At 41.1% G+C, this 27210-nt stretch overlaps 1 protein-coding gene across 1 annotated transcript in view; it reads right to left on the bottom strand.

The window, feature by feature from the left end:
• Nucleotides 1–27210, bottom strand: part of CNTNAP2 (contactin associated protein 2) — a 1269587-nt gene that overhangs the window by 93659 nt on the left and 1148718 nt on the right. The window contains exons 17-18 of the mRNA XM_075054733.1: nt 12971–13189; nt 10196–10432 (exon numbers count right to left, since the gene is read on the bottom strand). Of these exons, the coding sequence (XP_074910834.1) occupies nt 10196–10432; nt 12971–13189 (456 nt within the window). The remainder of the gene's footprint in view (nt 1–10195; nt 10433–12970; nt 13190–27210) is intronic.

Here is a 27210-nt window from a genome sequence, read left to right as displayed (position 1 = left end):
GCTCTAAGTATTTGCAAGACTGACTTAAAAATATGCCTGTGACTGCTAATTTATTCTTCTTCAACCTCTACTTGTAGCTCATGCAAGCTGCTTCTCTGGCAGATGCTGTATCAATTATGCTGCTGCGGCGCTGGCAGAACTGCTGGCCAGAGCCAGCGCGCTGGGTCCCTGCACGCCAGGCAGCCCTGCCATTTGACACTGCCATTCTGCTGGTGGGGACCGCAGCCCCTGTGGAAGCTCTGTGTACGCACACAGCATACTGATGCAAAATTATGTTTGCCTCTGGCCTATTTACTGCTTGTCATGCCTTTTATTTTAGGAGTGATCTTCAGGATTGCCTGGCGCTATGCTTGCCCAGGGCCTCATGCACTGGGAATAGTGGGACCTTCAGTCCTGACCTCAGCGCTGCTCTGGGGTATTTTCCGCAGCTGTAAATGTTAAGAATTGCTACTTTAAATGTTCATTACTACAAAGAAAGCTTTAAGTAAATGGTGCTCTCTGAAATGGTAAGATTTTTTTTTCCCAAAAGGCTTTCATGACAGAGCAAAGAATGTTCTGTACGTTTAACTCGATTTGTGCTGAGAAAATAAATTTCGGTATAGCTGTATTGTTACAGGCATATAAGCTATTGTAATGAGCCTGGAAATTGTCCTCACATGCATACCGCCTCTTTCAAGAGGAAGGGTAAGAGGAAGGTTCACTTTGGCTGTTTGAGTGTATTAGGCCCTCAACAGGAAGATACTGTATCCCCTCAAGTTCCAGCTCAGCAAAGAAAGAGGTTGATGCACACGATTATGCTCTTTACTGAATGAAGCTGAAGTCTTTGCAGCAGGGCTGCAAAGTGCTCAGCAGCTCACAGGAGCAGGCTGTTTAAAGTGTTAGAAAATATTAGAAAAAGCTAAAGGATAATTTTCTCTATATTGAATGTAAGTATAAGATGACTTGGAAATGCTGAGGGCTGATCAATGAAAAAACTATCTACTTGGAGGTCACAAGTGTATCATCTTCCTGAAGCTCTGATAGAAGGAATATTGAAGTCTTTCATTCAGAAAACCATTCAAGTTGCCTGAATAAAATGGGTAAAATGCAGCACAAACCCTGCTGCTGAAATGTCAATGATGTTTCCATGCACTACCCTCTGCTTTCTTTTGTAATATTTCAAATGCTATCTGAAAAGATGAGTCTTGGGGGATCAGGCATAAGGCATAGTGAAGGGGTTCCTCTGCAGATTGCCCTTTCAAGGCAGAAGACTTGGGGAAATAAATGTAGTGGCAACAGATCAGTTTTCTTTGGAAAGCAGTACCTGTTTCTATATGAATATGCAGTATGGTCATCCTGTGTTGACAGACTTTGCAAATACATACAGTTTGGGCTTGCTTTGTAGAGGAACCCAGAACAGGATTTGTGGATCATTAGAAATGATTTTATCAAGCGAGATGCATATCCCCAGTGTGAACTGCACATAATTTACAAAAGTGTCCAGCTTCAATTTGAAAATGGATGAAGCAAAAGCTGATCCAAAAATTCCACAAAAAATGCACATGTACCCAGAACTGACAAACTTATTTTGAAGGTTACAGTTCTTTGGTCATCTCCCCAGTCTGCCTCTCTGCACTCAGCTACTTTTACTTTTGTACACTCTCATTATGTCTGGGATCAAGAGTATTGAAAGGCTGGATGAAAAAGCCAAATAGATAAAACCCCCCACATTTCTCTTACAAAAAATCCACAATCTCATGACATTTCTGGGCAGTGTTGCAGGCCTAAGAACCTGATTCTCCTTTGCTGCTGGTTTAACATTAGTGAAATGTCAGTATTGATTCTTCTCTTCTCTTCTCAGGTAGTTATAACGATTCTGGTAGCCAAACACTCAGTCACACCCAGAACTTGTCTTCTTTCTCCATTACTTTTTCGTCACCTGTGAAGAGCATTGCCAGCATTGCACAGGTATGGCTGAACACAGCCTCAGCAAGATTTTCTAGCTGGAGGCATATACAAAAGATACAGAACTCAGCAGGCTTTAGGGCGATTGAATTGGCTCTGTGCTGACAGTTGGGATACGAATGTTAATAGGGACTGTCATGAATCAAGTTCAAGATATTACTCCTAATAAATAAAGAAGCAACAGATCTGTGGAGCTACCACTGCCCCCCCCCCCCCCCCCCCAACCCAAACCCCATAACAAAACAAACAACAAACCGCCAACAAACCAACCCCAAGCCCCAACAAAACCAACCAACCAAACCAACAATTTCAACACAGGAGCTTTTCAAGAGTGGTACTGCAAGAGGTGGAATCTACCTTCTGCAGTAGGACAGCTATCACTGTCTCAAAATAGCCATTTCACATTTTTCGAAGTAAACTCGAGACCTAGTTTGTGTCACCTTTCATCTGGGGACCAAGGAAAAGCAATGCTGGTTACTTCTCTGGTATAACTCTGGCTTTTTTGTGGCTGGGCCTTCAAAATATCTTATTAATGGGCAGCAACAGGGTAAAATCCCTGCCTCAGAGAAGCTGGAGACAAAACCTTGACAACTATGAAACCTGGCTATGACACATGAAAAATGCAGCAGAGAAAGATTCTTGCCTCTTTGTTTCACAAAGCTGACTGAAATGCCACCTTAGAGCTGTAAGCATGTCCCTTCTAGAGGCCCTAAATGTATCCTTGGCCCTGCTCAGATTTGGTAAATTAAAAAAATTACTCTTGCCAGTGCTCAATGCTATGTCTTCCCTGCACAGAGTTCTGGATGTGAAAAGCAGAATTTTCAAAATCCTAAGCAAGGACAGTCACTAGAGGCATTCTGACATCTGATGCATGTACAAAAATTGTTAGGGCAATTTAGGCAGTTGAACAAAAACTCTTTCCTGGTGCATAACTTTCCTTCCTTTTTTATTTCTCATATAGTTATGAATATTAAATATAGATTAAGTAGATCTTGCTTGTCTGCCTTGTGGCTAAAAATGTGCTAGAGAGCACCAGAAATTGCAGCTACTTACAGGCTGTGGTCACAAAGATTAAGAATGTTTGCTGAGATACATCCTGGCCATAGGACATCAGTAAAGGGTCAGAATCTCACAGCTATTGATCTGGAAGACAACTTACTTTGAATGCGCTGAAGATGGTAATGCTTATCATTTATCTGGTTAGCTCAGGTTAGCTCACTCAACATTTTATTCTACCTTCAGGCTCATAGTATTTTGTTTGTGAAACCAAGAAGTGAGGATTTAAAGGTTTTGTCCTACATCCTCAAGTCTCATATTCTGGCTGCCATTACTGTAATAATTTGTGATGCACGTTTGAATTTTCTGCGTGTAGACTAAAATAGCAAAATACAGCAATTGCTTGTTGGCATTAATAGAATACAAACCTACCGAGGATTTGCTTCTTCTATATGAATATAGCGTTACTCGGTATAAAAAAAGCTTTTTTGAACAAATGACCATCAGAATTGGGGGATATGTAAAATAATGTGCACCAGTGAAACTATGGGGCCTGATCATAAATCCATGCAAAGTTTCATGCTACCTTCAGTGGAACAGAATGAATGCCACAGAAGATGGGGTATAAGCCACCTGATTCACTACACCTTCAAGCCTCACTAAGTCAACGCCAACAGGTAGATTCTGCTGGGAAGCAGTTTGGCATACCTAAGCAAGGCAGAGCTCTGAACCTTCTTTTGCAATAGCCCTGTGAAGCAGGTGCCTTTTATTCTACTTGCTATACCTGGACAGAAGTGCACATGCCAAGGAAAGCCTAAAAATGTCAGGAAAATCATAGTTGTGCTTCATTCTGCACTGATGTGAAATTACTATAAATCTTTCTGTAGCTACAGCTGTTTGAAGTGATGTCTAGGACAGCAGACTCAGAATAATGGAATGGCAACCCATGCTGTGTATTCTCTGTTGAATCTAAATGAAAAGCCAGCTCCCTTTCCAATGGAAATATGCATAACGGTTAAAAAACCCCACCAAATAAAACAGGATGGATGAAGAAAAATGTAACTTCAAATATACAACAGACCAGGTTTCATAATTTCCTGCCAGGGAGTCTCTGGAGGTGCTCTTTAGGTAACCTCAGAGAAAAACTTGCAGCTTTGCAAGAGCCTTTTGAGAAATATTAGACTGTCATTTGATGATCGCACATTACTCAGAGTGACAACTTTGATAGGTGAGATCTGGCTTCAATTCCTTCCTGTACCACAGGTACCCATGCTAAAAGTGAGCAGTTCCTTGCTTTTCTCATTATCTCATTCGCTTTCTGCATTACCACAATAAAAACATCTTCTCGCATCACAGACCTATTGTAAGGATAAATACCTTAGCAGCTTTTGAGGTGCCAATACTACTCCAATAGCATGCAGGTGTATAAATATTGCACACTGATGTCTAGTGCAAGAACCTCAAATCTTTCAGTTGCCTTTGCATAGACATGCAGCAGCTGGCAATGTGCTGAAGCTGCTCCACTCATCTTTCCTAAAACATCTGCATTCAGTGAGCAATGACACCAGAGCAGGCCTAGTATAGTTAGCTGACAAAGAAATTGAAAGTTTATTACATTTTCTGAGCCAGGTCTTAGTATTTTTTAACTTATTACCCTTTTATTTGCTTTCTGTACACAGAACAAGAAATCCTTGCATTTTATAAGTAGTTTATTATGGATGGTAAGTGAGTTGGCAAGTTCAGTTTATAATCAGGTTGCTATCTCTTTGAGATATGTAAGTAGTATGGGGTAGGTTTGTTCTGCTTTGAAAAGAAAAAACCATTTTTTTTCCAATAAAAGAATTCTTGCAACTTAAGTGAAATGCAATTTGCAAAGCACTAGAGCACAACCGTGCATGTTTAGTAAGGCTGTATTGACAGGGCAGCAGAATGGAATAGCTTTACAGAGTATATATATTTTTTGTGAGTATGTATATTTACCCAATAGAGACTAACACCCAAGTCCTGAAGTTGGTTCTACAGGTAGAAAAACCTGACTGCAACATTCAGACTTACCAGACTGGAAGCCTATCATTCCCAACCCAAGGAAAATTTCTGATACAAGTTTCAGCTAACAGATCACTATCATGTTGTGTATAGCAGAATTTTTTTTGGGGTGGGAGGGAATTGTTGCCTTGATTTTCCAGGTTCTGGGATTATGAACAATGAAAACTTAAAGGTGGTTAACTTAAACCACTTGAACAATCACAACCCCATTACTTACAGCAAAGCAATGAAATGTATTTTCAACCAGCAAAGTAAAGGGAATTGAATGGGTATAACCAGGGCAGAATTTGGAGGTGGTCACGTGTCAGTCTAAGCATCTGTGGAAGGGTGCAGAGCTGCTTCACCCATGTGCCATAGCATCAGATCTCATATGTCTTTTTTGCATCCATTCAGCCTAGTAAAAAGCTGATTTTTTCTCTTTGAGGAAGAGAAGGGAGCAAGAAAGGAAGGAAATCTGACCATGACAATACTACTGTAAGGGCTTTCAGGGTTCATGCAGATATAAACCCAAACCTGAAGGAGTTCAGTTTGGGCACTGGCATAAGGATTGCAATAATTCACACTGTGAATCTGAGCTTTACTTGAAAGAAAGAGAAAAGTGTATACACTGTGCTCATCTCCTTGGTGTTTCTTGATGCAAATTGAGTAAGTGCATAGAAATTGGAAGCTTTGAATTTACCCTTCCAGCACACCTGAAGGCACATGAGTCACAGCATCAGCCATTCAATTTTTTTTTGGCCACACTCTCTTGGTGGTGGACAATTTCTTCTCCTACTGTTGATCCACAGCACTTCAATACCCAAAGGAGAAATGCTTTCTCCCTGGGGGATCCCCCACATCACAGTGCTGCCACACACTCTGCATAGCCATTCCAGCATTTGACCTTCGCTCTTTCTGTTTAAAGGAAGGAAAGGGTTTGTTTTTTAAAGGAATGAAAATTAATTGTTTTCTCAGAAATGCTTTTATGAAGCTAGGACAGTTGTGGGAGTTAAAAAAAAGAGAATTTATGCTTAAGCAAAGGACAGGGAAAGGTCAGAAAGCAATCTGTAGGACTGCAGAAACACTGCAGCTATTCCTCAGAACAATTTCTCTGAGCAATGAAAAGAGAAAACAGACAATTGCATATGCCCCAAATACAAAACAAAAATAAAGTTAAAATAGATGTCAGACTGCATTTTTGCACTTTTTTTGTCCTTGTAAAAAAACCCAGTCTAATTTCCAGGCCACTACCACATCAATCACATAATGATCTGCTGCTAATAAGGCTGGAGACAATGCAATTTCTTGTCAGTCATCAGTCAGTGGCTCTAAGGATGGATTTCATCAGCAAAAGAATCCACAGTACGCCAGGACTGTTTTTATTGTGAGATGCGTTTATTACTTATGAACCATAGTATGGCGATTTCCTTATAGTAATGATGTTTTTTTAGTTTGATTTTTCCTATCACTTCTTCTGCTAGCAGTTTCAGTACATAACCAACCCCAAAAAGTTTACCATGGGGAAGTGGCTTGAATATTGAAATAAAATTTTTGGATAAGAAAAGCTTCCTGGGGCAAATTAAAATCAACAGGAAGAGAAGACTGTGGTATATTGAAAGGTATTACATTATGCCACCTTTCACTCCTGCTGAATAGCATATTTTTCTGGTAATATCTCATATTGGTTTGAATGTGATGACTTAAAAAGTCAGGCACCATTGATTATCAAAACAACAGAGCTACTTGGCCTGGAAGATTTACTTACAGGAGTAAAATAACGAAACCTAGTCCTAGTTTATCATGCAGAGCACTAACCTTGTTATTTCTTGGCAGCTGACGTGAATTCCCAGTGAAGGTAACAAAAGAAAGTATTCTTGCTTGCCTTATATTAGACTCACCCAACATCATGGCATCCAGCTGCACACTGTGGTGCAGGTTAGAAAATCACAAGTAACAGAGCAGTATTCAATTATGTCCTTGCTATAAAGAATGGAATTGGTTGAAAACAGAGAATATAGTCTTTAAAAACAAGTTCACAGACATTTCAGTGCTTTTAGAGAGGGAAAAGTGTCAAAGTGTTAATGAAAAACTGAAATATCAGAGTTGCAATGTTTTCATCCAAATCAACTAAAATATAATTGAGGTAACATTTTTATTTTACAGGGAAAGCAGGGAAAGACTCCCTGCTATTTTCCAACAAATATGTAATTTTAATAAATTTTTAAAATAGTTTTTTAGCTAAAATATACTCGGCTGTTTTGCCAGTATTTTTTTTTGCTGTCATTAGTACTGTATGTTTGCCCTTTGTACCTAGAACATATACCCAGTCTTGTCTCATGGACCAAGAGGACATGGTAGAAGATTCCAGGAGCTGCTATTAGAAAGAAAATGTAGGAACCCCTTCTTTCACAAGTCTAGGGAGTTTGACAACATGCACAAGATGTTCTAGTGCTTTAGTGATTTAAAAGTCTTAATTCAAGTTAAATTTACAATGTAAAACTTAATGGGCTGAAAATGAACTGTTTTAAAGACCTCATTATCAGCACTGTTTGTTACAGAGGTTTTACAATTATTTTGATCACAGGATGCACCAAACCCAGTCTATTTTGTGTTTAATTTATCCTCTAACTTTATCCCAGTGCCAAGTTGTTGTTTCTGCAGAGAAGTCCCATGAAGTCACACACACTATATCATACTTGGGGATATTCTAGATGAGTACATCAGTTTTTAGCACTAACAAATAGAAAATTGGTGATTTGCATTTTGTACCTAAGGTCTTAAGGATTTAGAGAGATATTTTTAGCCTGGAATCATTTTGGTATTTAAAGCAGAGGTCTGATGTCATGTTTAAATGGCACAACACCGTGTGGTACTCATGCTAGCGTGAGTACCTTTGCATGACTCAGTGCTGCCCAGCAGCAGTAGCTTACAGCAAGTTTCACTGCGTGCCCAAAGTATCACTGTCAGGGCTCTGGGCCTTTGGCTGGACTGGGAGGCTGATAAGGACAATGGCGTAATATAGCATAATATTACTGCTGTGGCTATGACAGTGCTTACAGACCAGCCAAAACCAGGGTTTGTCTGTGCTAGGTGCTCAATTATTCCCCTAATGGTATTTTTTATTCTGTTAACTGCACATCCAGGAAAAATAAAACACTTTAACTTAGAGCTAGTTTTGGCAGAAGTTTGGGGTTTATCTATCCATAAAAAACCAGAAAAACACAAATAAAAGCCGGTGTGATGAGTTTTGGAAATTCACTGAATATAGCATGGCAGCAATTCTGTTTTTTTTTCTTGAGTCAGCACATACGATCTGTAAGAGACTGACCCAGTTCCAGCCTGAATGGCTTTCCTCTAACATAACTGCACTAGCGAACAGAAATACTAAATATGCATTACCGTTCTCAAACTCACAACAAACCATTTGCTAAATTAACTGAAATCACTGTACTCATATTCTCAGGAGTTACTGTATGTACAGTCCTGAATGTGATAGACATGTTTTATAATTTGTCTTTGAAGCAACACAGCATAGTGAAACTTGATGAAATTCCTGCATGCAAGCACAGTGGAAGCCATTACCTAGAGCAGCAGCTGCTTCACTTCTGCTGCACTACAAATATGTCATATTTATTGGAATGTATAAAATAAGAATGCTAGAGATTCATCAGAATATCTGGTGATGTGAAAACAATCCCTTAGCTTTTAGAAGAGGGTGCTCCAATATGTGAGCAACATCAGCAATGGACAAAGTTCTGTTGTGATAAAATGAAATGAAGGTGGATATGTGTGGATACAAACAGAGGTGGCTGAAGCATGTGAGGAGAAAATACAGTCCATAACCCAGCACCAGGTAAAAAGACTGCCTCTTTCTGTTATAAACCTGGTTTCCTCTAAGTGTGGCTGGAACGGAGCAGGGTACGGATATTTGCAATGTAATCCTCAAAGTTTGACACAGAAAAAAAAAGAGAAGTTAAGGAGGAGTTGGAAAGCAAAATGTCAATGGGCAGGAGCTTTCCCCTACTGCCAAGACAGCTTCATGAAGGGAATTTGGTGACTGGTGATCCAGCCTGCCTGCAGGATTCCGGGTACAGTGGGTAACATAAAAGCAGAAGAGCAGTTTATGAGGCTAGAGGTTTCTTTAACATTACAGATACTGATGAGAAGAGCCTTCACATTTTTTTAGTTGAAACTGTTGGATTAGTACATTTTGAGAAAGCTTTAAAAATGATTAGGAAAATCAACAGACTGGATGATTTTGTGTACCAATAAAAGCAAAGTGAAAGAGAGCTGCTGAGAGAGATTAGCATCTCAGGTATATGTGACAAAACCTTTAGAGGTGTTGAGAAGAATATTTCAAGAATATGATGAGAATATCCTATGAAATGCAAGGGAAGCAAATGAATGGTCACAAAGCCTACAAACTGTGCAAATATTTGGAAAATTATATTCCCATTACTACTGACTTTGTCACAATCATTTCTAGTCAAAATAAGAAAAAACGTGGAAATAAATTAGCATCTTTATTCTCACTTTTTTTTCTTGGATGTAATATCCCTCTTTCCCTCACTCCTTGTCTATCTTTCTTATGCAGGCATGTGTGTCCATAGTAAATTGGTCACTTACAATAATTGATTTTGAAAATTCAGAACATATAGGCATTTCCAAAGGACTGACATAGATATGGGAGCTCTGTACCTTCCCTTACCCTAGCAAGTTCAATCTCTAACCCAGTTTGAGCTACTTGATCTGGTTATGGATGGATAAAATTTTTAATCCAAATGCTGGCCTCCCAATTTATAAGATATTAAACCCAAAGCTCACACCTATTTATCTCCAAATATGTTTCTGAATGAGACTAGGTAGCTTTTGTTTAAATCCATGTTTTTTTCTAAAGAAGTCACCACGACAATGAGCTAGTAGGAATTTATTGTTCAACAGCTCAAGACTACAGAATACAGTCTGCCAGACCTGCTACGACTACAGGCATTCCTGATGCATTTTGTTGTTGTGTTATTTGATTTAAATAGATAAAATATACTAGTACTAATGAGAGATCTGGTTTTAAGTCATCACGTCTAAATCCTGGGTGTATAATTTGACTTGTTTGTAAGAAGTATTAAAGAGGATTTATTTGTTTAATTAATAAAAGCTGAAGCATTGATTGTATTGTGTTTTTTCTCAGGCAGATAGTTCTCCCATACTCTGCCTCCTGCCCTAAAGCATTTACCTTTAATGCAAAATGGTCCATCATAGGCAGTTTTGGAGCAGTCACAGGAGTAGCCATTGTATTTCTCGACACATTTACCGCCGTTTGCGCAGTACATCCCATAGCTTGTGCAATGGCCAGAGCAGCCAGGTTTCACACCTGGTGTGACTTTCGCTCTCTCTTCCAGGTCCAGCGTCACCCCATTCATCCTTAATGAACGAATGCAACCTAGGAAGCCTCGCTGGCCTCCTGCAGCACCTGAGAGGGAATGTAAAACTGTGAGACAACACTGAACAGAGTTTATTGTTGTTGCTTTACATGAAACATCCTGTTAAGCTTGTGACAACAGCTGAAAATAAGTAACTTCTTTGTAAAGGCAAGGAATTGCCTTGTGCTAATGACAATGAAATCTAACCTTTTGATACCTTACCTTAAGTAAGCATAAATAGTAGGTGTGTCTGCTTTAAACTGATTAGACACGAGAGATTCTAGCCCTCCAGTGTAAGACTTCATTTTATTTCAACTTCAAGATTTTTAGAGATAACAGTGGAATAAATGGTCTTGTCTCGGTTGCTAAGGTATAGCCTTACTCTCCATATGATTAGTGATGATGGATGCTAATAATAACGCCACAATACGTTACGCAGTGTTACATTTTTCAAAGCCACGATGGGGAAAGAAGGAAAAGATTTAAAACCCCACTTGCAGTTGCAACAGGAAATGTAGATGTTAATTTCCAAGCAACGCCGGGTATATTGTTTAGTTGCCTGAGTATAGGGTGAAGGATCTAACACTGAAGAGCTAAATTTGAAAATCTGGATTGAGATGGCTTTTCTTAGCAGTCAATAAGAAAGGTTCCTTTCTCCCCCCTGGTAAACACTTGCTGAAAAACATGATTTCAGCTAGGAAAGTCTTATCTGGGGCTGGATTAGAAACAAAAAACCCCTAAAAAGTGCAAGCAAATAACAATGAATGGTTGTCATCCTTTCTCCTCATCCTCTCATCTCTTTGATTACTCCAGTGCCGCAGGTGCTGAAGAGTTCCTGAGGAGATCTGAGTGCTCATCACTGCAGAGCACAGAGGCTGATATTTACCTGAGTGGGAAAGAGAATTAAATACAAACCAAAGAGAGGGCTGCTTCCAATCAGCTGCTGGTAACTGGATGATTTGGAGTAAGAGGAGGCAATGCTCAGTCTCTGACAAGTGCACAGGGCAGAGGGCATACTGGTGTGGTTCCATTCTATGCAAACTCATATACACTACAGTGATGAAAAACCCCCTAATACATTTAATTCCCTTCCTTCCCCTCCTGGTGACTGTCCCAGTCCCTAGGACATGAAGTCACTATCCCTCAGGCTCTCTCACTGGCCCAAGGAATAGATATTTATTCTACAGAAAGTGGAACAGAAGGCACTGAAACAATTCTTGTTCAGTATTACTTTCCAGGCCCCAATATTCAGGGTGTTTTTTGGGACACTCCAATTCAAATCGATTCTCTGACTCTGGGTAAGGATTCTTCAAAGTGTGTGCTCCAATCACCAAGTTATATGAAATGGATATGATGATTCAGAAAGAAAGAAAGCCTTGTGCAGATCTGGACATTCAGTTTTTGGCAATAAAGGCACTAAGTATTTCAAAACATTGCTGGTGTTACAGTTAATTCATACTACCAGTAAAAATCATCATTATTAACAATTTCCCAAGAACTCAGGCTGGAAAAAAATTCAACTCTTCCTGTTTTCAGTAAAAGACTTGGTATTTCTTTTAAAAGGTTAAGGCTTCCTCTTTTAAACAAACTTCACATTTCAGCTTATTTTGAAACTGCCTTTTTTTGGGATCATAGTCAGCAGTAAAGGAGAATCTGAGCTTGTAAATAATGACTGCACATCTGGTGACACATTATACACAGTTTGCAGTGACACTGTGCTGTTTATTAAGGCAGTAAAGGCTTTCAACATAATTTTAATTCATTTCTGCTGTTGAACCCTGACTAAAATGGGGAAAAAAAAAGAGATAATGTCTTTTTTTCCTTTCCCCTTCCCTCTTCTCCTGTTAACAGATATCTAGAGAGGTAGGAAAGTACTTCTTTGCTCAACATTTTATGCAGTTCTGATTCCAGTTAATGGCACTTGGCATGTCTGCACTTCACAGCCCTGGGGCTAACAGTCAGAGAAATACCAGTGCTGCTGGAATGCCTGCCCAAAATGTAGTGGAGACCAGCAGCTCCAGAAAGCAGCTGGACTAACTTGGTTCCAGGGAGTGCATTTGTGTAACGCTGTGTGATGCTCTCCCACACTGAATAGGCAAACAGCCCATGGGACCAAAGGGAAAAGACCGCAGCGAGAAGGGTGAATACAAAAGCGCGGGCAATGATCAAACCTAAAGAGGCTGAAAGTGCTGCCGAGGCTAGGATGGGCACTGCAGGCACATGCAGTCCTGGCAAGACCTATGCAGAATTTTTCACTTCTGTGGTCAGTGTATGTCTGTGAAAGGGACACTTGGCAAAAAAGGAGTTTGGCACTACTGTCTGCTAAAGGCACTTTAAGCTAGGAGCTACAGGTGAAGAAAGACAAAAATGAGAAGTTGCCAGCACAGAATATTTTTCTCTTAGTTGATCTTCTTATTTCTGTAATTATGGACATGCTTGTCTTTTCTCTCCCCCTTCCCTGCCGTGCTGTCATGCAATTGCTTCAGGAGTGCAACTTCCCACATTAAACTAACTGTTGCTGGCAAGACACAACACAAAGAATGTTCAGCATGTGAGAGCAAAGCCCCGTTACCTGCTCTGCATCTTACCAACATAGAGCTGGCTGTACAACTCCAGTCGCGTGTGTCCTTCCGTTGGTGCTTTCCGGACCTCCAGGGGTAACTGGTCTACCTGCAGGCTGGCCTGTTTGACATTCCTCTCAGCATTGACCCTATGCCACTGGTCATCATTGAGCTGGCTGGGAGATCTAACGACGATTTCTACAGGTCCATTTCCAACATCAAATGAAAATGAAACCTCCGTAGCAGCTGAAACATCAAGCAAAATTGGAACCCATCTTATGTTGTAAAAGTTCACTTATACTTCCTAAACAGAAAGGAGTCATATTTTCTAGAAATATGCACTGCTCAGCCACCTTTCAGAATTTATAAGCATGTTCAGTTCCTTCTAACCTGAGTGGGAGTTAGAGTATTTCCAAGGAAGCCATTGTGAAAAGTTTCTACAGCATGTGATGGAAATCAAATCAGTTTGGTTTGTAAAATTTAACCAGAATAAATTATATCCTTGAAGAGGGCTTTTTATTTCCACTAATAATTTCAATAGTATTGAAAAAACCTGTTCACCAGCTTTTAGAAGAAAACATCAACAGACCCTGAAATAATCACATTAACTTTTGATTTCTGCAGCTTTCCAGTTTCCATAGTTTTTTTTAGGGAAATAATGCATTTTGATTAAAAAGTGGTGCAGAAGAAGTTTACATTTTTTTTTCTTTTTGAGGGGCAATTGATATTTACAATGAACTAATAATGCAGTGGTTATGACCTATGTGAGATTTTATGGCTGAAAAAGAAATGGATTCTTAGCAAGCACTGCAGTGCCCTATTTATAGTGGATGATTCAAACTATGTTTAGAAATTTTACAAATGTCCATTAGGCTCTACCAGACATTCCTCCAGGTCAGCCTTGGCAAACTATATAATTGATACTTATTATTAACAGGGAGTGTGAGTGTGATTAATAATATACAGATGATTTTGAAATGAAGAAATATAATTTTCACTTTCCTACTGATATTTTGATTATACAACTTGGGGTTGTAAATTATATTATGGTGGCAAAACATCAGATGAAAGCATTACCAGAAAACGGATTATCAATGATAGCATTCATGAAGGAGGATACCAGACAGAAGTAAAGACAACCGAGTCCCATTTAATTTGTTTTTCTTACATATAAAATAATACAGCCACAGTGCCCTTTTAATTCTTCTGAAAAATCTCAGGTGCCCAATTATGGTCTCAGTGTTCCAGTACAGCTGTGGTTTCTAGTTTGGTTGAATTAATAAAACAGTCTTATAAAAATCTTACTCAGCAAGGCTATTAAATTGTGGTAGAAGCACCACTCTATGATCATTATCACTAACAATACTGATAAATAGTGGGAAATATTTTTGTACATGGCCTAATAATTTTTCACAAAGTTATATCAGACTGAATTAAATGCACTGAGAATGTTCTTTCAAACCATATTTATTATACAATTGACACCTTTGATTTTTTCTGCAAAATTGGCTCTTTCTAAAAGAAAAAATTAAAAGCATATTTTATTGCTGTTGTAGACTCTGTTCTCTGCTCAATAAAATAATTTCATTTCTGGAATGAACTGACTTTCATAAACCATGAATTTAGTCTGTTTGGCCTTTTGCACTTTACGAGACAGAAAATCTGTATGAGCCAAAGCTTGCCATTAAAGAAATAAAGATGTTTCATTTGAATGTTATTATGTCTTATAACTTCAGCAGTTCTGTCAATAAACCCAGGCAAATTAGGAATTAGAGTAAAATCTCTCCAGTACTTAAGCTGTATGTTGTGTTGAAGTCTATTTTCAAGAGTGTGTGTGTGTAATTCTCCTTTACTTTTTGCTTTGAAGAACTGCCTCAGATCTCTTCACCATTAGGCTTGAATTGCTTCTCAAAAGCCGTCTGTTTACAAGGCTGTAAAATGAGAAGCCCTTAGCAGACTTTTCATCTTATTCTCAGGCAACTGATGGCACTGTTTATAGTGCTCATGGGTACCTTCAGTACAACTCCATCCAGGATTTTGAAAACCTCTGCAAGAATGCTTCTTTATTTGCAAGCTCTTGGTCTTCTGGATGGAAGCATCTCTAATTTTTTTAAGGAATATTATTCTTCCTTTAAAAGAGAAAGTGTAGAGAATTGGCAAATAGAGATATTTCAAGTAGAAGTTCTGTGCCAGCATAGTCTAGCTTTATGCGCGGCTTTAAACTGAAATCTGTATCACAGCCTGAAAGATTTATAATGAAATTAGTACTTATTGGAGAAAATTGCTCACTCTGACATAAGAGTATCATTTATATAAATTCATATTATATTTTTATATTTAATCTTACAGCTAAGGAAGGAAAAGCATTCCAGAAAAATCTCATATAAGGCTGTTTTCTCTGCCTGTACCTGCTGACATGCTGAAAGTTAGAGAAGTCAGTACAGAATCTATGGACTGTACTGATCCATCCCCAAGCAACCTAAAAACAGGACTGCCATAAACCAAAGGGGAGGAAACTTATTTCCTAGACTGATGGACTGAAAAAACTTGAACTATGTCAATGAAAAGACCTTTGCAGGTGGGCAGAGGCTGCATGACAGCATATCTCACATGCGAGTTATGTTGCTGGTTCTGACTCTTCATTCTCAGTTTCCATTGGAATGAATTTTTGAGTCTGCAGATTAAGTGTATTTTCCAACCAAGAGCACCTCTAGGTAAAATGATTGGCATTTGTACATTAACAGAAATGGATGAGCATCTGATAACAGGCACGTTAGTCAGAAAAGGAAGACGAAAGAAATTGTAACCCTCTAATAAATGAGATAGAGGATCTGGTGACAAGTGAAATGGAGAAGGCTGAGGTACTCAACAGCTTTTTTGTCTCAGTTTTCACTGGCAATTGCTCTTCCCACATCTTGAGTCCCTGAATCGCAAGGCAGGGACCGGGAGAATGAAATGTTCAAGGTCAGGTTGGACAGGGCTTTGAGCACACCATGCTGCTCACACCTTCTTATTCCTCTAACCCAACTTTACTGCTGAGCATAGTGTTGTATGGTATGGAGTATCCCTTTGGCCAATGGTCACCTGTCCTTCCTGTGTCCCTTTCCAACTTCTTTGCTACCCTCAGCCTACTGACTGGGAGGGAAGTGGGAAATAGAGAAAGCTTTGATGCCGTGCAAGCACTGCTCAGCAATAGCCAAAACACTGGTGTGTTATCAACATCAGTTTAGTCACAAATGCAAAACACAGCACCATATGGGCTGCTGTGGAGAAAGTTAACTCCATCTCAGCCAGACCAACACAACATCAAATTTGCTCAGAAGTTCAGCGTAACCAGTTATGTAGAAAAGTAGCAATTATTTAGGGTTTTTTTCCTAAGTATGGTTTACTTTTCAATCTCTCTACATCCACATATACAACCCTTGCATGGTGTGACACGACAGTGGTATTATTCTGTTAAACTTTTAAAGGGGACAATTAAAAGATATCTAACATACATGAGCACATGTGACTATTTATTCACAGTAACCAACTGAACCAGATCAGGATTTTTTCAGAAACATGTAGCACCATGCACAGGTACCAGAGATTTCTACTGGTCAGTCACTGTAGCTCATGAGTGAGTTTTCCTAATGATCATTTTATTTTCTATTCTACCAAACACCATAAAACTCAAACCAGTTGTTCTAAGAAGGGAGAATGAGGATCAGACATTGAACAAATGTCTGAAATTGCTTAATTATGGAATAAAAAAAAAGAAAATAAATGTGGGTTTCAGTTTATTCAGTCAGTACAAGGTTTTGTGATGGAAACTTCATAAAATTGAACACGAGTGAATTTTTTATGTGCTCCTGCCACATCTATTCATTCAATAGACTGACGCTTGTGGCTTAGTTTACCCTTTCTGTGCCTTGTGCAATTACATATAATTAAATCTGAACACATTTCTTTCATCAATTCAATTTTCTAAGGTCTCAGGTCATTGTCAGCCACCTGTTCAGAACATAGAAGTGCAACTTTGGCAAACAAAATGCCCTTCTCACTCTTTGTTCTGTGTTCTTGTTTTTTAGCTCTATTCAGATCCCACCACTTCCTCATCTTAAATCTATGAGGTATTTGCCCATAAAAAGAAAGGTACACAACTCAGCCACCCTGCAGGAAGACATGGATAGGCTGGAAGAGTGGGCTACCAAGAACTTTATGAAGTTCAACGAAGACAAATGTAAAGGTCTTGTACCCAGGAAAACATAATCCAGGACTCCAGCACAGGCTGGGATCTACCCGGCTGGGGAGCAGCTCTGTGGAAAGGGACCTGGGGGTCCCGGTGGACAACAAATTCAATATGAGTGAACAGTGTGCTGCTGCGGCAAAGAAAGCCAACAGGATGCTGGGTTGTATCAAGAAGGACATCACCAGCAGAGATAAAGAAGTCATTATCCCACTCTACTCAGTGCTTGCCAGGCCACACCTGGAATACTGTGTTCAGTTTTGGTCCCCGCTATACAAAAAAGATGTGGACAGGCTGGAGAGTTTCCAGAGAAGGGCCACAAAGATGATCAAAGGACTGGGAAGCCTGCCATATGAGGAAAGGCTAAGAGAACTGGGTTTGTTCAGCCTTGAGAAAAGAAGGCTTAAGGGAGACCTTATCACCATGTTTCAGTATTTAAAGGGTAACTACAAAGAAGATGGAGACTCCCTTTTTACAAGGAGTCACATGGAAAAGACACAGGGTAATCGGTACAAGTTACTCCTGGGGAGATTCTGATTGGACAGAAGAGGAAAATTTTTCACAATGAGAACAATCAGCCCTTGGAATAATCTCCTCAGGGAAGTGGTGGATTTCCTAACACTGGACACTTTTAAGATTTTGTTGGACAGGCTGCTGGGCCATCTTGTCTAGACTGCTTTTGCCAAGAAAGATTGGAACAGATGATCCTTGAGGTCCTTTCAAACCTGGTATTCTATGATTCTATGACTGCATGGTCTGTGGGGTTCTGCGTTCCTTGGGTCCTTCCTTTCAAGGCTTTCTGGTAGATATGCTTTAGTTAAACACAAGTTCTGAGGCTCAAACGCACGGGAAGTAGTATGCTCTTCTATGTCCTTTGCTATGCAGAAGGTCAGGCTAAATGAGCTGACAGACTTCTCTGGCATTCAAGATCTATGAAAGCTAGGTCTCCCATTTTTCTAGAACTCCTTGTGTTTCAGGTCTTTTTTTTCCTGTTTTCCTAGTTGGATCCTTGTTGATAATTTGCAGGCTAGGATCTCTAGCTATAATGAGCCTGCCAGCAAAGAGACACTGACAGATGTGTGGGTGCTCACAAGATGCTAAGCAGTAGGTGGAGGTTCTCAAGACACATCAGCTGTGAAGAAAAAGGAGGAGGCATTACAACCCTCCTCACAGTCAGTTTTGTATGCCTGTCTCTCTATTTCTTTCCTTCTCTCCCACTATCCTTTCTCTGAAACACATACTTTCATGTCCTCCCTTGTACTTTGTTTCTCTTAACTCCTGTTTTGGGTTTGTGTGGTGAGGTTTTGGTAGTGGGGAAGGGAGCTACAGGGGTGGCTCCTGTGAGAAGCTGCCAGAAGCTTCCCTGGCTCCAAGTTGGACCCATCTCTGGCCAAGGCCGAGCCCATCAGCGTCAGTGGTAGTGCTTCTGGGAGAACATATTTAAGAAGGGAAACCTGCATGGTAGAGGGGAGTGAAATGTGAGAGGAGCACCTATGCAGATACCAAGGTCATTGAAAAAGGAGGGGGAGGAGGTGCGCCGGAGGAGGGGATGCCCCTGCAGCTTGCGATGAGACGGCAGGCTGTGCCCCCCCAGCCCATGGACGTGAGCGGAGGAGCAGATGCCCACCTGCAGCCCATAGAGGATGCCACACTGGAGCAGGGGGATGCCCCCCAAGATGGCCGTGACTTCATGGGAAAGTCCACACTGGAGCAGTCTGTGCCTGAAGGACGGCAGCCGGCAGAAAGGACCCACGCTGGAGCAGTTCATGAAGAGCTGCAGCCCATGGGAAGGACCCACGCTGGAGAAGTTCATGGAGGACTGTCTCCCGTGGGAGGGACCTCATGCTGGAGCAGGGGAAGAATGTGAGAAGTCCTGCTCCTGAGGAGGAAGGAGTGGCAGAGACAATGTATGATGAACTGACCCCAATCCCAATTCCCCATCCCCCTGTGCTGCTGCAGGGGGGAGGAGGTAGAGAAAATCGGGAATGGAGTTGAGCCCAGGAAGAAGACAGGGCTGGGGGGAAGGTGCTCTAAGGTTTGGTTTTACTTCTCATTATCCTTGTTTTGATTTGATTTGTAGTAAATTAAATTGATTTTGTTTCTTCCCCAAGTTGAGCCTGTTTTTTGCCTGTGACCATACGTGATGAGTGATCCCTCCCTGTCCTTGTCTCGACCCATGAGCATTTCTTTATATTTTCTCCTCCTCATCCCACCAGGGCGGAGGTGGGAGGAGTGAGCAAGAAGCTTCATGGTGCTTTGTTGCTGGTTGGGCTTAAACAACTATACCTCCCCTGATGTATTTTTATACTCTTCAGTGGGATTTATGATGTTTTAGTTGACTTACACCAAAGGGAATAGTATCTAACTTCTTTAGGATCCTTTTGAAATCCCATTTTTTAGAACATAAATGCCTTGTTACAGCTAGAATTGGAGCTCACTTGCTTGGCTGTAAAACAGGATACAACAATAAGCTGTAAACTGTAGACTAAAACCTGCCAGACAAGTATTTCCCCCCACCACTTTGCTTGCTTGTTCTGTGAAAACAATAGCTTGAAAATATTCTCTCTCTGTTGTAAGAGTAACACCTGCCAAACTTCTTGGACTGTTTGTAAATACATCTCTGACGAAGGACTCACTGACTAAACCAGTAGACAGAATTCAGTGAAAAGATTGAAAATGAATGAAAATTGAATCAACAGATAGAGATGCTAAACATATCTAGAGCCAGTGGTTTATGTATCTTTATATGGAATCCATCATCAGGGTCAAGATCAAGTCTCATATCTGTAGTCACTGGAATCCTTCCCATTGACTTTAGTAGGCTCTGTCTAGGAAAGAGGGCTTTCCAGGATTTGAAAGCAACTACCTTGTCCACCTTTCCCTCTTATACGTAGCTGAGTTTTAAGGTAGTTTTACAAAGTCATCTCTAAATTACCTGCCCTGCTGTCCTCATTTGCACAGGGGTGAGAGATGGCCATGCCAATGCTGACATTGAAACAGCATTGATGGGTTCTTCCTGGCTGCTGAAAAATGTGGAAAGGGCTACAGATGCTAGCCATATAGGAACACACAACCTGCTTTGAGAAGGCCACTTCTTAAGGGACACAACTGAAAATTAAAGCCACCAAAACAACATCTCAGAGAGAAATTGTTGATCCAAGTTGCTTGACTGCAATGCAGGAATTACTGTGTAGCTTGGCTGTCTGTTAATAATCAGGTAGTTGTCAAAAATCATGATCATATTTACAGTAATTGGACTAAGCATCTGGAAGATTTAATCATTTATCTAATTCCCAAATGAAATGGCCATTTGAACTAATGAGCAAAAGCTTCACTCATTTGACCAAATGATAGTACACTTCTATGCCCAAGACTGCAGTGATCCCTGAGCTAAGTGCCAAATGAACTAGCTCTGGAAGCTGCACAGCTGGATCAGCATGAAGCTGTGCCAAGAGTAATTAGTTCTAATGAGAGGCTATACTGCACCTAGGATCAAACCCAGCATAGCTGAGTGCTGATTTATGTGGACACGCTATCTTTCTTAGAATTAGCTCAGGTATCTAACATGGGGGTTCATCGTCCAAACTAGGCACACTCTATATGTGCCTGTAGGTTAACAAGTTAAACAAAAAAAAAATCATGCAACTTTACACTATCTTTGATCTTATGCAGTCATTTATGTAAGTGTCAAGAAGGAAAAAAGGGTGAGTAAAGCTATCACTTTGATTTAACATCATTTAACACCCACTTCTCATGGTATAAATCTATCCACAAGATATAATACAATAGTAAGTGAGACTCAGTGTCTTTCTGAACCTTCAGAACAAGCTGATATTCTGTATGGAGTAAACAACCCTTCGGACAATCACAGAACCATAGCATGGTTTGGGTTGGAAGGGACCTTTAAAGATAATCTAATCCAAACCCCCTGCCATGGGCAGGGACATCTTTCACTAGATTAAGTTGCTCAGAGCCCCATCCAACCTGACCTTGAATACTTGCAATGATGGGGCATCAACAACTTGTCTGGGCAACCTGGTCCAGTGTCTTACCACCCTCATCGTAAATAATTTCTTCCTTATAACCAATCTAAATCTACCCTCTTTCAGTTTCAAACCATTGCCCCTTGTCCTGTCATTACAAGTGTTCATAAAAAGTCTTTCTCCACCTTTTTTATAAGCCCCTCATATATTGAAAGGTATCAATAAGGTCTCCCTGGAGTCTTCTCTTTTCTGGGCTGAACAATCCCAGCTCGCTCAGCCTTGTGGAAAAATTGCTGGAGGTGACTTATTGATATGTCCCCCTCTTAAGGGAAGGTAAACCTCCAGGGTGGAATGCGGTGGATATATAAAGAAATCTGTTCCATAATAATTCCCTAAGCAACATAACCTGCAACCTTAGACGTTAGCAACACCAGGGGAGCTTGGTATGCTGACTCTGAGAAACAACACGGAGCGTGGGGCAGAGTGAGGACACTGCGCCCAGGCTCTGTGATATCACCACAAGGATGGGCAACTGGAACTACTGGAACAAGAATGGAAGGCCCCTGCATTGAATGCACTGAAGCAAGGAGGTGAAACAATGGGGTTCTGTCAACGCCATTGTCTTACTTCTGATTTATATCACAAGTGCCCAGTTCTGGAGTAGTGACATGCTAAATCATGTTCTCTGGGTAAACTTTGCTCATTATAATCTCATTATAATACCAAAACACACCTCCATCCCAAAGGCTACCTGCCTCCAAGGTGTGACCACCCCTCACTGAGCATGCGCTCTGAATTTTCTCTAGCATATATCTTTAAAAGTAAAGTGGGGAGATTTTATACCAATTATAGCAAAGGTATGTATGACTAGAGTCACTCAAGCTCCACCTAAAAATAGGAAAATAGTACAAAAGGGCTTAAGAGAGGAGGAATGCTAGGGAAGATACCATCATAGACAAGTTGGGAGGACATTGCTGACTTCTGGGATCAGTCGATGGGCTGAACCTCTCTTCCCCCCCATAGGGACGCCTGTTGGGTGATATTCAAACCCTTGGTTATACCAAGTGCTTCCCCGGGAAACTTAGAAATCTCTATAGAGTTTTTCCGTAATTTAGCATGCTTGTAGTTGACTGTATTCTTGGTACTTGCACGTGCTTTGCAGACACTGTATTTATCACCGGCAATCCAAAAGAAGCTGTACTTCTGTTGCATTAATAAACTGTACTGTTCATTAAAATCTAGCCATGATAGTTTGTTGAACTTGACCAAACTTTTTAAGTCTGGCCATAACAGTTTGTTGAACACAACTAGATTGAAAGTATATTACGCTATTTGTGCATCTGTAATCATGGTAGTTCAATATATATTGAATGCGATGGGACTTAGAGTGCTGAATTGGGCATCACTCAGAATCTAAGCCTAGCCGCCCCCAGCCCCTCTGATATCTGAGGATAAGCTGGAACACAAGGGAGTTTATTTTCTGCCCAACTTCTTTACCTTTTAACGCGACAAAACTTTCTTCATAAAAAAGATGTTCCAGCCCTGTGATCACTTCTGTGGCCCTCCTCTAGACCCACTCTAACATGTCAATGACTGTCTTGTGCTGGGGACCCCACAGCTCGATGCAGTACTCCAAGTGGGGGTCTCACCAGGTGAGTAGAGGGGGAGAATTGTCTCCCTTGACCTGCTGGCCATGCTTCTTTTTATGCAGCCCAGGATATGATTGGTTTTCTGGGCCGCAAGTGCACATTGCCAGCTCATCTCTGATTTTTTGTCCACCAGTACCCCCAAGTCCTCCACTGCAGGGCTGGTCTCAATTCATCACCCAGTTTGTAGTGATACTGGGGACTGGCCCACCCAGGTGCAGGACGTTGCACCTGGCCTTGTTGAACTTCATGAGGTTCACATTGGCACACTCATCCAGCCTGTTCAGGTCCCTCTGGACGGCATCCCTTCCCTCAAGCTATCAGCTGCACCACTCAGCTTGGTGTCATCTGCAAACTTGCTGAGGGTGCACTCAATCCCGCTGTATATGTCACTGATGAAGATGTGGCTGAAGAGCTGCCCGGTGGAAAAGTACCTGGGGGTATTGGTCAATAGCCAGCTGAATATGAGACAGCAGCATGCCTAGGTGACCAAGAAGGCCAATAGCATCTTGGCTTGTATCAGAAATAGCGTGGCCAGCTGGACTAGGGAAGAGATCATCCCACTGTACTCAGCACTGGTGAGGCTGCACCTCGAATACCGTGTTCAGTTTTGGGCCCCTTGCTAAAAGAAAGACATTGAGGTGCTGGAACGTGTCCAGAGAAGGGCAACCAAGCTGGTGAAGGGTCTAGAGTGCAAGTCTTATGAGGAGCAGCTGAGGGAACTGGGGCTGTTTAGCCTGGAGAAAAAGAGGCTGAGGGGAGACCTTATCACTTTCTACAACCATGTGAAAGGAGGCTGTAGCAAGGTGAGGGTCAGTTTCTTTTCCCAAGTAACAAGCAATAGGACAAGAGGAAATGGCCTCAAGCTGTGCCAGGGGAGGTTTAGATTGGATATTAGGAAAAGTTTCTTCACCAAAAGGGTTGTCTAGCTTTGGAACAGGCTGCCCAGGGAAGCAGTTGAGTCACCATCCCTGGGGGTATTTACAGGATGTGTAGATGTGGTACTTAGGGACATGGTGTAGTGGTGGACTTGGCAGTGCTAGGCTAATGGTTGGACTTGATGATCCTAAAGGTCTTCTCCAACCTAAATGATTCTATGATTCTATGAGATTAAATAGTAATGGTCCCAGCACGGACCCTTGAGGGACACCACTTGTTACTGGCTTCCACTTGGACATGGAACCACTGACTGTAACTCTTTGGATGTGGCCATCCAGCCAGTTCCTTATCCATCTATGAGTCCATCCATCAAACCCATATATCTCCAATTTAGTGGCAAGAATGTTGTGAAGGACCATATCAAAGGCCTTACAGAAATCCAGATGACACCAGGAGCTCTTCCCTTTTCCACTGATGCAGACACTCCATTGTAGGCCGCTAGATTAGTCAGGCTCAATTTTCCATTAGTGAAGCCATGTTGGCTGTCTCTAATCACCTCCCTGTCATGCATATGCCTTGACATAGCTTCCAGGAGGATCTGTTCTATGATCTCACCAGGCACAGAGGAGGCTGATGGGTTGGTAGTTCCCAGGGTCCTCCTTTCTACCCTTTTTAAAAATGGGTGTGATGTTTCTCCCTTTTTCCAGTCACTGGAGACTTCACCTGAGTGCCAGGACATTTCAAATATGATGGAGAGTGGCTTGGCAACTACATCAGGCAATCCTCTCAAGACCCTGGGATGCATCTTGTCAGGTCCCATGGACTTAGGTATGTTTAGGCTCCTCATGTGATCTTGAACCTGGGTTGGGTTATGATGGGAGGCACTTTGTTCCCCCAATCTCTGCCTTGACGTTCAGGGACTTGAGATACGTAGGAAGAGAGATTACCATATTTATTTATAAAATATTACTTCCTTGTGAAAAAGGAAGTACAGTGACTGCTATTAGTATTAACATTTTGATGATATAACTGTAAAGTTAGTTTTTAAATATGAGTGATTTCAGACATTCTGTAACAGTATTACTGTTTTCTGCTGAGTGAAATTCTTGTTGCTTGGAGAAAATATTTTTAAAGACATTTTACCTTCAGTTGTAGGAAGAGTAGAAACATGTATAGAAAGGAGAAGAGAAATTAACTTCCTAATGTAAGGTAAAGGAATGAAAACATGTATAACTGAATGGCTTTAACCTTTAGAGGTTTGGAAAAAATGATACCATAATATTTAGAAAAGATACAAATAGAAATCCAAGGGTGGTTTTCTTGCAAAGATTAATGAAACTAATTTATCGGGAATAGGACTTATGGTGAATAGGACTTACTAAATTCCTCTGCAAATTCATCAGGAATACAGAAGTCTTCAGAATGTCTGAAGCTTCTTATGACCTTTTCAGTGTGTTTTTATATAATGTTATCATTCTGAAATTTTCAAAGTATCCTGCAGACCAAAAAACCAAATCAGAATGAATAATAAAGAAAAAGACTTTGTCAAATGCAGAAAAGTGCATCCTCTCAAGTGCCTATCCTTCTCATACTTTTGATTCTCATTTTCTCCACCATTTAGTCTGCAGCCTGAAGGCACTTGATTCAGTCTTTGCTGTGTGCAGTATCTACATCTGGTTGCTGCAAACTTGCAGTGACATTTCTTTGCGAATGGACAGTGAATTAGATCTACTGAGAGATGTCCTGATTCAGCAAGAGCTGCTGTTTTCTTATGCATATGACTATGCTGACACACTGTAAGACAAGACTGCACACAAATAAATTATTTTGCTGTATGTGAATTTAATACATTATTGTCCTGCTTCCATGATATTTTCACATCTTCCTTCTACTAAGATTTACAACTGGACCAGTAATTTCAACAACTGGACAAATAAAAAGTCCTAGGTTTCTGTTTACAGAAACCAAGCATCTTTGGATTAATGGGAATTACATATATTAAAATCCTTATTTCATAATTTTATGTTATGACTGTTCAAATATATTTTCATATATCTGGCTGCCTGACTGAATAGCTAGCTGTTTTCTTGTTCCTTCATTGACTGTGTTGGATTAGACTCCCTCTACTATAATAATCTTCACCTATTGTCTCCATGCTGAGCCCTTGAAATTCATTATCCTCCTGTGGTTTTATTATCCTGTGGTTTTAATCTTAGATACTCAATACATACCAGCTGGCTCAGAAGTACTCTACTACATTGCAGCATAGTCCTGGGAAATTCTGGGACTCCCATACTCTGGGATTCCCAGAGTACTAGGAAATACCAGGGAGAGGAGATGACAGAAAAAAGTTGTGGAAAAGGCAAGTGAAGAGAAGGCAGGTGGAAGCTGGAAGGTAGGAAAGATAGTAACTATCCCTGGGGTAAATCTTGGCTCCAACCCTCTTCAAATCTTCATTAATGATCTAGATGATGACAAGGCAGAGTGTACCCTCAGGAGGTTCACAGATGTCACAAAACTGGGAAGTCCATGCTGCTATCCAGAGGTACCTCAACAGGCTGGAGAAATGGACTGTCAGGTACCTCATGAAGTTCAGCAAGGGGAAGTGCAAAGTCCTGCACCTGGCAGGGAAAACTCCCATGCAGCAGTACCTGCTGGTGTCACCCAGCTGGCAAGTAGCTTTGCAGAAAAGGCCCTGGGGGTCCTGGTGGAGACCAAGTTGAATATGAGCCAGCAATGTGACATGGTGGCAAAGAATGCAAATGGTATCCTGGGCTGCATTAGCAGGATTGTTGTTGAAGGAAGTGATCCCTCCCCTCTACTCAGCACTCCACACCTGGAGTACTGTGTCCAGTTCTGGGCTCCCCAGTACAAGAGAGACATGGGCATACTGAAGAATGTCCACTGAAAAGCCACTAAGATGATGAAGGGACTGGAGCACCTCACATATAAGGAATGGCTGAGAGAGCTGGGACTGTTGCCTGGAGAAGAGAAGGCTCAAGGGGGATCTCATCAATGTCCATAATACCTGAAGGGAGGGTGCAAAGAGGATGGAGCCAGGCTCCGTGCCAGTGGTGCCCAGTGACAGGACCAGAGGCAATGGGCACAAACTGAAACACAGGACATTCCCTCTGAACATCAGGAAACAATTTCAGTGTGAGGGTGACAGCTCTCTGTGGGGTCTAGTTGAAGGCCACTGTAATTTTCTTCATCAGCTTCAGTGAAAAAGAGTGCTGATGGACTGTAGGACTATTAGTTTGCTGATGATAATCCGTTTGTTGTCTGTTTCCCTTGCTTAACCTCTAATGCTAAATACATGCCTCTCTGAATGGAATTGGAACATAACAGTCAGCTGGTTTGCTGAAGCTCATGCTAGATAAGACTACAGTCATAGTAGCAGGTAGAAGGAAGAAATTAAAAAGTATATTCATTACCAGCAGTGTATCACTCACAGTAAATATGTGTTTCTGGAGCATGGCACCAAGATGGTTGTCATCTGTATTCATATGGCTAGGGGATTCTAATAGTGTC

Source organism: Buteo buteo, chromosome 2 (genome assembly GCF_964188355.1).
Source record: "Buteo buteo chromosome 2, bButBut1.hap1.1, whole genome shotgun sequence".
NCBI lineage: Eukaryota > Metazoa > Chordata > Aves > Accipitriformes > Accipitridae > Buteo > Buteo buteo.
The sequence above is the reverse complement of the archived record's forward strand: the minus strand, read 5'-3'. Positions and strand labels throughout refer to the sequence as shown.